Source organism: Panulirus ornatus, chromosome 12, assembly GCF_036320965.1.
Source record: "Panulirus ornatus isolate Po-2019 chromosome 12, ASM3632096v1, whole genome shotgun sequence".
Taxonomy (NCBI): Eukaryota; Metazoa; Arthropoda; class Malacostraca; order Decapoda; family Palinuridae; genus Panulirus; species Panulirus ornatus.
In genome coordinates this window covers 67938058-67950753 of record NC_092235.1, presented here as the reverse complement: position 1 = coordinate 67950753, position 12696 = coordinate 67938058, and the positions used below count along the sequence as shown (strand labels likewise).

The 12696-nt window shown below is 39.6% G+C and overlaps 1 protein-coding gene across 7 annotated transcripts in view; it reads left to right on the top strand.

The window, feature by feature from the left end:
* Positions 1-12696, top strand: part of Pgant7 (N-acetylgalactosaminyltransferase 7) — a 51457-nt gene that overhangs the window by 14379 nt on the left and 24382 nt on the right. For all 7 annotated transcript variants that reach the window (XM_071668130.1, XM_071668128.1, XM_071668129.1 and 4 more), the window contains exons 2-5: positions 881-1051; positions 7548-7771; positions 9680-9846; positions 10219-10426. In XM_071668130.1, the coding sequence (XP_071524231.1) occupies positions 917-1051; positions 7548-7771; positions 9680-9846; positions 10219-10426 (734 nt within the window). In that variant the 5' untranslated portion in view covers positions 881-916. The remainder of the gene's footprint in view (positions 1-880; positions 1052-7547; positions 7772-9679; positions 9847-10218; positions 10427-12696) is intronic.

Sequence of the window (12696 nt, the reverse complement as noted above, 5' to 3'; positions counted from 1 at the left end):
AAGAATAAGAGAGATGTGTAGAAATAAAACGAGTGTGGTTGAGAGCAGAAGAGGGTGTGTTGAAATGGTTTGGACATATGGACAAAATGAGTGAGGGAAGGTTGACAAAGAGGATATATGTGTCAGAGGTGAATGGAACAAGAAGCAGGAGACCAAATTGGAGATGGAAGGATGGAGTGAAAAAGATTTTGAACGATTAGGCCTGAACATGCAGGAGGGTGAGAGGCATGCAAGGAATAGAGTGAATTGGAACACTGTTGTATACCAGGGTCGACACGCTGTCAATGGACTGAACCAGGGCATATGAAGTGTCTGGGGTAAACCATGGAAAAGTCTGTGGGGCCTGGATGTGGAAAGGGAGCTGTGGTTTTGGTGCATTACACATGGCAGCTATAGGCTGAGTATGAATGAATGTGACCTTTTTTTTGTCTGTTTTGTCTGTTTTTTGGCTAGCAATGATGTTTCCTGTGGGGCAGGGTGTAGCCAGAAATGGAGGAAGGCAAGAGTTAATTAATACATGTTGGCATGTGAAATTTAAATGCTTACCTCTGTATTATGTTAAGGCATTCTCTAGATATGTACATTACAGGATTCTTTGGGATGTTTCTCACGGGTCTGACACTTTTTGTGTGTTAAGCATACACGAGTTTGAGATGTTTTCATTTCCCAAATCTAGAATTTCCTTAATTCTTCAACCTTTGTGATACTTTGTGCATTGTTAGAATACAGAATTTTACTTGAAAAATTGAATTTATAATGCATAAATCATTCATATTGCAAATTCCATTGTTTTCATTACCGGAAAGTAACTAGGACTAAAGTGTTTAGATCAAATAAGCAATGTGTATTTGAAGTTCACTTGAACTTCTTTCCTTGTCAGGGTCATAGTAATGCAAAGGGACTGAGTGGTGTGAGAATGCGCATCTTACAACTACGTCGTGGTCGCCTTGTGAAGGTAGTCTTGGTGATAACAGCAGTTGCTGGTGTGCTATTGTTGCTGGGACTTAATTCACCTCATGGAGCTTCCATAAGATCAGCGGGTGCACTCATGGTAGGTAACTAAGTTTTTGTACCAGTTATAGTGTATGTAAGGAAAAGTTTTGTAAAAATTGCAGATGTAATATATGATGAGGATGATGATGCAGTACAACTGATTTGCTCGCTGATTACATTGCAAGAGTTGTTGCAACGGATTCTTTCAACAAAGCTTTCTGAAGGCTGTGATTTACTATTAGTGTGTTTGAAATGGTAGGAAAGCATTTTTATGCTCTATATGTAGTTAAATTTGTGTCAACGACTGTGGAATGCCTTAGGTACCTAGATTGGATGTGGCATAGTGGCTGAAGTAAGTTGGGTTAGAAGAGGGTGCTGAGGTAGTGGATGCATAAAGAAGTGTGTAGGAGATGTCATTACCAATTAAGATAAAAATAGGTTGGTTGGTTGTTTGAATTTGAGGCATATCAACTGCCAGAGTCATTAAGGTTGTCAACACTATGCTACATCCACCAACTGACAAATCTTTAACAAGCTCTTCTGTTATTATGGATAATTTAAAGACCACATACATTTTCGCTGTTTGTGTGTGAAGTTATAGTAGATTTGAGTCTTGTATGAGTCTGTCTAGTTGGAAGTATTTGAATGTGGTAATTATATATTTTATTATTTTCATACTTAATTGCTGTTTCCTGCGCTAGTGCCAAGAACAAATGAAGAAAGGCCACAGCTGTAGCTGTCATGTGTAGTGCACTAAAACCAGATCTCCTTATCCACAACAAGGCCCCAACGGACTTATACATGCTTTACCCTAAATGCCTCATATACCCTGGTTCAGTCCATTAACAGCACTTTAACACTAGTATACCACATTGTTCCAGTTCGTTCTGTCACATGGATGCCTTTCACCTTCCTGTATATTCAGGCCCCAATTACTCAAAATCTTTTTCATTTCATCCATACATCTCCAGTTTGGACTCCTTATTCTCATTGTCCTCTCCACTTTTGACACATATACCCTCTTTGTCAACCTTTCCTCTCTCATTGTCTCCATATGTCCAAATCATTTCGGCACACCCCCTTTTGCTTTCTCAACAACGCTCTTTTAATTGCCATACATTTCTTGTACCCTTCTATTACTTACTTGATCAAACCACCTTGCACCACACTTTGCCCTCAAACATTTCATATCCAGCACATCCAACCTCCTCTACACATCCTCATCTAAAGTCCATGCCTCACTCAGATAATATTGTTGGGACTGCTATTCCTTTCAGACATATCTATTTTTGCCCTTCCAGATAACATTCTCTGTTTCTACACAATCATCAGCACTCCCAGAACCTTCGCCCCCTCCCTAACCCTATGACTCACATCCGCTTCCACTGTTCCATCCGCTGCCATGTCTGCTCCCAGATATCAAAAACACTTCACATCCTCCAACTTTTCTCCATTGACACTCAACTCAAACCCCACCTAACCCCTCTCAATCTTGCTGAACCCGATAATTACCTTGCTTGTATTCACATTCACTCTCAACTTTCTCCTTTCATACACTTTTCCAAACTCAGTCACCAACTTCTGCAGTTTGTCACTTGAATTAGCCTCCAGTGCTGTATCATTGGTGAACAACAACTGACTTACTTACCAGGCCCTCTTATCCCCTACAGACTGCATACTTGCCCCTTTCTCCAAGACTGTTGCATTTATCTCCCTTGCCACCTCACCAACCTAAGTATAAATAAATTGAACGACCATGGTGACTTAACTCACTCCTGTCACAGACTAACCTTCACATGGAACCATTCATTTTCCTCTCTTCCTATTCATACAGAAGCCTGACACATTTGGTAAATAAGAAGAAACAAAAAATTCTATATATGTTATATTTTTTTTTATTATACTTGATTGCCATTTCCTGCGTCAGCAAGGTAGCACCAGGAAACGGATGAAGAATGGTCCATCCACTCGTATACATATGTATAAATGCACATACATGCACATATACATACATACACTTATACTTATTATCATATACACATTTAAATACATATACATAAACAGATACATTTGTACATATTCATACTTGCTTGCCTTCATTCATTCCCGGTGCTACCCCGCCCCACAGGAAACAGCATCACTACCCCCTGCTTCAATGAGGCAGTGCCAGGAGCAGTGGCAGGAGGTCAAGAAGGTGCAAGCGTTGAAAAAGAGGGCAAATGAGAGAATAAAAAGATGTTTTGGAGGACGTAAATAACATGTGCAAGACAAGAGAACAAATAGGAACATCGGTGAAGGGGGCAAATGGGGAAGTGATATCAGATAGTGATGAAGTGGGGAGGAGATGGAGTGAGTATTTTGAAGGTTTGTTGAATGTGTTTGATGATAGAGGGTGGATGTGTTGGAAATGAGATGTTTGAAGACAATATATGGTTTGAGGTGATTTGATCGAGTAAATAATGAAAGGGTAAGAGAGATGTGTGGTAATAAAAAGAGTGTGGTAGAGAGAGCAGAAGAGGGTGTATTGAAATGGTTTGATCACATGGAGAGAATGAGTGAGGAAAGATTGACAAAGAGGATATATGTGTCAGAGGAGGGAACGAGGGGAAGCGGGAGACCAAATTGGAGGTGGAAGGATGGAGTGAAAAAGATTTTGAGTGATCGGGGCCTGAACATGCAGGAGAGTGAAAGGGGTGCAAGGAATAGAGTGAATTGGAACAGTGTGGTATACCAGGGTCGACGTGCTATCAGTGGCTTGGACCAGGGCATGTAAAGCATCTGAGGTAAACCATGGAAAGTGTTGTGGGGCCTGGATGTGCAAAGGGAGCTGTGGTTTCGGTGCATTATACATGACATCTAGAGACTGAGTGTGAATGAATGTGGCCTTTGTTGTCTTTACCTAGTGCTACCTTGCTTGCATGCAGGGAGAGGGGGGTTCTCATTTCATGTGTGGCGGGGTGGCGACAGGAATGAATAAAGGCAGCAAGTATGAATTATGTACATGTGTATTTATGTATATGTATGTGTATGTATATGTATGTATACATTGAAATGTATAGGTATATATATGTGCGTGTGGATGTGTATGTTTACGCATTTGTATGTGGGTGGGTTAGGCCATTCTTTCGTCTTTTTCCTTGCACTACCTCGCTAATGCGGGGGACAGTGACAAAGTCTAATAAATAGATAATATATATTTCTTTTTTTTTTTTTTTTCTGTCTCCCACGTTTGCGAGGTAGCACAAGGAAACAGACGAAAGAAATGGCCCAACCCACCCCCATACACATGTATATACATACGTCCACACACGCAAATATACATACCTACACAGCTTTCCATGGTTTACCCCAGACGCTTCACATGCCCTGATTCAATCCACTGACAGCACGTCAACCCCGGTATACCACATCGATCCAATTCACTCTATTCCTTGCCCTCCTTTCACCCTCCTGCTTGTTCAGGCCCAGATCACACAAAATCTTTTTCACTCCATCTTTCCACCTCCAATTTGGTCTCCCACTTCTCCTCATTCCCTCCACCTCCGACACATATATCCTCTTGGTCAATCTTTCCTCACTCATTCTCTCCATGTGCCCAAACCATTTCAAAACACCCTCTTCTGCTCTCTCAACCACGCTCTTTTTATTTCCACACATCTCTCTTACCCTTACGTTACTTACTCGATCAAACCACCTCACACCACACATTGTCCTCAAACATCTCATTTCCAGCACATCCATCCTCCTGCGCACAACTCTATCCATAGCCCACGCCTCGCAACCAACATTGTTGGAACCACTATTCGTTCAAACATACCCATTTTTGCTTTCCGAGATAATGTTCTCGACTTCCACACATTCTTCAAGGCTCCCAGAATTTTCGCCCCCTCCCCCACCCTATGATCCACTTCCGCTTCCATGTTTCCATCCGCTGCCAGATCCACTCCCAGATATCTAAAACACTTCACTTCCTCCAGTTTTTCTCCATTCAAACTTACCTCCCAATTGACTTGACCCTCAACCCTACTGTACCTAATAACCTTGCTCTTATTCACATTTACTCTTAACTTTCTTCTTTCACACACTTTACCAAACTCAGTCACCAGCTTCAGTAATTTCTCACATGAATCAGCCACCAGCGCTGTATCATCAGCGAACAACAACTGACTCACTTCCCAAGCTCTCTCATCCCCAACAGACTGCATACTTGCCCCTCTTTCCAAAACTCTTGCATTCACCTCTCTAACAACCCCATCCATAAACAAATTAAACAACCATGGAGACATCACACACCCCTGCCGCAAACCTACATTCACTGAGAACCAATCACTTTCCTCTCTTCCTACACGTACACATGCCTTACGTCCTCGATAAAAACTTTTCACTGCTTCTAACAACTTGCCTCCCACACCATATATTCTTAATACCTTCCACAGAGCATCTCTGTCAACTCTATCATATGCCTTCTCCAGATCCATAAATGCTACATACAAATCCATTTGCTTTTCTAAGTATTTCTCACATACATTCTTCAAAGCAAACACCTGATCCACACATCCTCTACCACTTCTGAAACCACACTGCTCTTCCCCAATCTGATGCTCTGTACATGCCTTCACCCTCTCAATCAATACCCTCCCATATAATTTACCAGGAATACTCAACAAACTTATACCTCTGTAATTTGAGCACTCACTCTTATCCCCTTTGCCTTTGTACAATGGCACTATGCACGCATTCCGCCAATCCTCAGGCACCTCACCATGAGTCATACATACATTAAGTAACCTGACCAACCAGTCAATAATACAGTCACCCCCTTTTTTAATAAATTCCACTGCAATACCATCCAAACCTGCTGCCTTGCCGGCTTTCATCTTCCGCAAAGCTTTAACTACCTCTTCTCTGTTTACCAAATCATTTTCCCTAACCCTCTCACTTTGCACACCACCTCGACCAAAACCCCCTATATCTGCCACTCTATCATCAAACACATTCAACAAACCTTCATAATACTCACTCCATCTCCTTCTCACATCACCACTACTTGTTATCACCTCCCCATTTGCGCCCTTCACTGAAGTTCCCATTTGCTCCCTTGTCTTACGCACTTTATTTACCTCCTTCCAGAACATCTTTTTATTCTCCCTAAAATTTGATGATACTCTCTCACCCCAACTCTCATTTGCCCTCTTTTTCACCTCTTGCACCTCTCTCTTGACCTCCTGTCTCTTTCTTTTATACATCTCCCACTCAATTGTATTTTTTCCCTGCAAAAATCGTCCAAATGCCTCTCTCTTCTCTTTCACTAATAGTCTTACTTCTTCATCCCACCACTCAATACCCTTTCTAATCAACCCACCTCCCACTCTTCTCATGCCACAAGCATCTTTTGCGCAATCCATCACTGATTCCCTAAATACATCTCATTCCTCCCCCACTCCCCTTACTTCCATTGTTCTCACCTTTTTCCATTCTGTACTCAGTCTCTCCTGGTACTTCCTCACACAAGTCTCCTTCCCAAGCTCACTTACTCTCACCACCCTCTTCACCCCAACATTCACTCTTCTTTTCTGAAAACCCATACAAATCTTCACCTTAGCCTCCACAAGATAATGATCAGACAACCCTCCAGTTGCACCTCTCAGCACATTAATATCCAAAAGTCTCTCTTTCGCGCGCCTCTCAAGTAACACGTAATCCAATAACGCTCTCTGGCCATCTCTCCTACTTACATACGTATACTTATGTATATCTCGCTTTTTAAACCAGGTATTCCCAATCATCAGTCCTTTTTCAGCACATAAATCTACAAGCTCTTCACCATTTCCATTTACAACACTGAACACCCCATGTATACCAATTATTCCCTCAACTGCCACATTACTCACCTTTGCATTCAAATCACCCATCACTATAACCCGGTCTCGTGCATCAAAACCACTAACACACTCCTTCAGCTGCTCCCAAAACACTTGCCTCTCATGATCTTTCTTCTCATGCCCAGGTGCATATGCACTAATAATCACCCATCTCTCCCCATCAACTTTCAGTTTTACCCATATTAATCGAGAATTTACTTTCTTACATTCTATCACATACTCCCACAACTCCTGTTTCAGGAGTACTGCTTCTCCTTCCCTTGCTCTTGTCCTCTCACTAACCCCTGACTTTACTCCCAAGACATTTCCAAACCACTCTTCCCCTTTACCCTCACATATATATATAAATATATATATATATATATATATATATATATATATATATATATATATATATATATATATATATGTGTGTGTGTGTGTGTGTGTGTGTGTGTGTGTGTGTGTGTACATGAGTGGATGGGCCATTCTTTGTCTGTTTCCGAGCACTACCTACTTGGGGTAGGGGAGAAACCATTCTTCCTTTGTATTCTCTACTTATGGATTAATTTTCTTGACCACATTTGGTAGTTCGTGATATATATTGATATTTATTTTGATGAACGTCAGCCCTGTTTAATGGAAAAATTGTGATAGATGATTTTTTTTTTTTATGTTATTCTTTCTCCACAGAGTAAAAGCAAACAAAAGGTTGTATACCTTGAAAACAAAATGGGCAACTTTGAGCCCCCAGTCAGCCCACCTAGGAGTGGTCCAGGTGAAGATGGTAAGCCTTATCATCTACCCCCAAATAAACAAAATGAAGGGTCACAGTCATTAAGTGAGTATGGCATCAATATGGTGGTATCTGACGAGCTTGCCATGGACCGTGCCATCCCAGATACCAGACATCCAGAGTAAGAAATTAATAAGTTTTTGTATTGTTTTCATAAATATTCCAAACCAAAACAGAATGCTTGCAATCTTGGTGTGAAATACATCAGGATACTTGAAGTTGATGGATAATATTATTTTACACAAGTCTGATGGACATTATTTGTAAGACGATTTATCTTGGGTTTTAAGGGAGCAAATACAATTTTTAACTAGTTATTATTTCTGATGGTAATCTGATGATGTATAGCTGGCAGCTGCAGTTTAGGCTATGTAAGAACTATAATTGTTTTGAATACTGTATTATTGATAAACTACCATCCACCATACTTTTAGTACTTGATGAACACAATCATGGTAATTGACACTTCATTAAGTGTTCTTAGAATATGGCCTCCTAGTTTCTGGCATTGTGGAAGTCATTGGATCTTTGCATCTTTCTTTGGACTGTTCACCAGTATTAGTAATCTTGAAACAAGTTCCTTTGCTTTTGAATGTGTTGCTACTAATTTTGATTCTTATCTTCTTTCAGAGACCCATGTGATAAGTGGTGTCTCCACTGGAATATTTGTTATTTAACTATTTAATGTATCACCATAGCCACTTCAAGGGTGGACCATATGCCTTTCATAACATACCAGTAACAGAAATTAGTCTCAGTATGTAGGAGTGATTATCAGTGGTGATAATTATAGCAAAGCTGAATTTGAGAACAGAGCTAAACATAGGGGAATATATGGTTCACAGAAGGCTCTTGTTAATGATTCATGTTAACTGAAAATGTGCAAGACTCATGATGATGTGCTTGTCCCATCTGTAATGTGTGGATGAGACCTTAATTTTCTAAGGTCCATGCGAGTTGAAAATAGGGGTAGTAGAGACTGGTAATTCATGTATTGTAGGTAAAATTAGAAGAAAAGAGTGAGTTAGCAATGAAAATTTAGGAGTGATATGTAATGTAAAAAAGTCTTTAGAAATATATGTAAATGAATGAATGTCTTTAAGACTAGAATGTTGGTGTTTAAGTTGGTGAAGAGGATTCTTGGTTGTATGGATGAAAGTACAAGGAGAAGAGGTATACTGTAAAATAGATGGGTAAAGGCTGTGAGTTGACCGATTTGAAAAATCGGTGTTTTAGGTGAGGATGCTAAGGAGATGGTTTTTGAATTTGTAATGTGAAAGCATCATGAAGGATTAATGTCACATACCTCTGAAATATTCTGGACAACTCTGCCAATATATGGTTATGTTGACCACCAAGAGGGCTTCATCTTAATCTTCAAGTATGATAGAGAAAATAATTCTACACATCCTTTATCTACACATTTATTTGATAAATAAATGGATCCCTAATATATACATTTATTTGATGGATAGATAAATGGATCCCTAATATATACATTTATTTGATGGATAGAGAGTAAAAACTTTTGATGTGAAAACTAGTGTTAGAGGTTTGCATGAAAAACAGTGACATACTTTTTGATTGCCATATATCTTTTGTTTATATAATGTTAACTTTAGAGTTGACAACACTATTATTGTGAAAATCCTAATTTGATGAGAAAAGTGCTTCAAAACCTGCTAATGGTTAATGTAGAAGGTATGTGTATTGATTTGGATATGACACCTTCCAGTTAGGCAGGGTTTTGTCTTTGGGCTGCAAAGGTAACCTGGCCTGGTAGTTTGATTAAAGGTACAAGAAGGGGTATACTGTGAAATAGATAAGCAAATACAGCCAGTTAAAAGAGTGTCTCTTTGTATGACATAGCTTAAACACCTTACCAGCCCTGCCTGGCCCAGGAATTGAACCCTTATCTTGTATGCAGTACTTTAGTGCCCTGTTTGAAAAGAAATATTGTCTGTTAGAGAAAAAAGAAACCTCAAAGCTTCTTTTTCAGTGTTTCATGAAATTATGTATAATGTTTCAGATGTCGTCACTGGGAATATCCAGAGGAATTACCAACAACAACTGTAGTCATAGTTTTCCACAATGAGGGCTTCTCAACACTGATGCGTACGGTCCATACTGTTGTTGACCGTTCTCCACCTCAGTTCTTAAAGGAAGTGTTGCTAGTAGATGACTTTAGTGACAAAGGTAACATTGCTGACACTGTTTATTAGCTATCAGTTGGTAAAAATTGGGGAAAGTTGTGTTGAAAGAATAAATGATAAGTGCACTTTACCATATCATTCACCAAGAATAGGTATTTTGAACAAAACTAGGTAAGGCTTTTCCAAAATTTTTCTGAAAATATGGATTTATTTTGTTTCATTTTTATTTAGCATAAGCTTATAGTGTAAACTCAACATCAGCCATGTTACTGATGTAATCTATGTAGAAAGGACCATTTGAGGGTAGAAATGGAAGTTTGAATTCTTCTTACTGTGGTCAAAGAAGGGACAAATCATAATAACACGATTACAGGAGGTTTTTACTGCTTTATTGTAAATGTCATGGTTTTTACAGCATCTTTGAAAGAGCCTCTTGAAGATTACATAACAAGATGGAATGGAAAGGTACGATTGATACGCAACAAGGAGCGTGCAGGTCTCATTCGTACTCGTATTACTGGAGCTGAAGAAGCCAGAGGAGAGGTGGTGCTCTTCCTTGATGCCCATTGTGAAGTGAATAAGAACTGGCTGCCTCCACTCTTAGCACCCATCTATAGGGACAAGTAAGGCTGCATTTGTTACTTTTGGGATGGACCAAGTAATTGATTAAGTGATAGAAGATAGTGAAATAGAATGCCATTCATTGCTATAAGTGTGAGAGAGGGATTATTATGTATCTTTATATGCTTTCACATTTCTTGATCACTCAGAACCATACTTGGCACAATGATACAAAATGACATGAGGACCTCCCAAGGAATAGTTAGGGGTTTGGACCCATCATCTAATGTGCTTCTGTTACTAATACATTTCACCATTTCTTGATCTGTTGGCATCGATACAGGATGATGAGAGGAAAGTCATTGGGGTGGACTTCCATCTGATCTATGTCTGTTCCTTATGCATTTCCATATTTCTTGATCAGTAAGCACCAAACTTATTAGAGTGATACAGGATGACATGAGAAAGGTCAGAGGAGAAGGGGATGAACTCCCAGGTAATGTGTATCTTTCCTTTTTTTCATGCTTGATTGCAGTTTCTGAATTAGTAAGGTAGCGCCAGGAACAGACATAGAATGACTGCATCCACACTCATCCATTGCCGAGCTTTAGTTTAATGCAGCAAAACCACAAGTCACTATCCAGAAGCATGCCCCATAAACCTTTCCATGGTTTACCCTGCACACTTCACATGCTCTGATTCAGTCCATTTGACAACACATCAATCCTTGCATACCGCATTTTTCCAGTTCACTCTATCCTTTGCATGCCTTTCATCCTCCTGCATGTTCAGGCTCCAATCCCTCTAAATTTTGTCCACTCCATCCTTCCAGCTCTAATTTCATCACCTAGTTCTCCTTTTTCCCTCCACTTCTGACAAATATATCCTTTGTTGTCAATCTTTTCTCACTCGTTCTCTCTATATGTCCTAAAGCATTTCAGCACACTCTCTTCGGCTCCTCAGTCATACTCTTTTTATTACTACATCCCTCTTACCCAGTCATTACTTACTTGATCAAATCACCTTACATCACATATTGTCCTCAAACATTTCATTTTCAACATATTCACCCTCTCTGTACAGCCTTATCTATAGCCTGTGCTTCACTACTATTTGATATTGTTGTGACTACTAATGTTGTGACTACTATACCTTCAAAAATACCTATTTTTGCCCTCTTAGATCTCTTTTTCCTCACATTCTTCTGTGCTCCCATAAACTTTGCTTCATCCCCCACCCTATGACTTGCTTTCGCTTCCATGGTTCCATTCTCTGCCCTGTCCACTCCCAGGTATCTTAAACACTTCATTTCCTCCAGTGTTTCTTCATTCACACTCGCACCCCAATTATCCATTCCCATAATCTTGCTAAAACTAATAATCTTGCTTATCTTTACAGTTACTCTCAACTTTCTCCTTTCAAACACTCTTCCAAATTCAGTCACCAACTTTTGCAGTTTCTCACTTGGATCTGGCACAAGTGCTGTATCATCAGGAAACAATTGACTTACTTGGTCTGAGTGAAGAGTCACTGCCTGAAAGGATATATGTTTCATAAATGGAGGGAACAAGTAGAAGGTGGAGACAAGGATAAGATGGAAGGATGATGTGAAAGATGCTTTGGGGTATTAGGGCTAGAGCATGTGGAAAGGTGATGGAAGGAATTGAGTGAAATGTTGTACAGGGGGTATATGGGGTATATGAAATGTTTATCGGAAACCATAGAAAGGTCTCTAGGGCTTGGCTTTGGATTGGGCTGAGCTTTGGTTTTTGTGCATTTTATTAACAGTTAACCTGCTTACCTATGGATACATCCAGCAAAATTTGACGTAATGCTAGGGCCTAATGCTGAGCACTCACCACTATTATTTTTTTTGAATTGTTCGATTCTTTCAACTGCTTCTCTTCTTCTCATTGCTTTTTTTTGTTGTATAATACTTTCTTTTCATTGGGTACTCCGTTGGTGTAATTGTTATTTCAAGATTTTTCTGGGAATTTCTTGTACCTTGAGTAATCTTTTGAATCTTTCTGTAGGCACTCTGAGTGCATTTGTAACTTCTCTGGATATTGCATTGAACGATAGTTCTAGTTTTCTCACCATACGGTTTTGTATCTTTTGTCTGATATCCTTTTGGTATATTTCTATGAATTACACTTGAATAAATGATTCTGTATCTTCCTTACTGAGTTACTTTCAGGTTTAGAATATTGTTCTTGATTCCTTCTATTTGTCATTGTACTAAATGTATAGTTCCATTTCTTTCATGATAGTTCCTGTGCTCTAGACTGTTGATTTTACTTGTGAAATGTTTCATCATTGCCTTTATTATGTG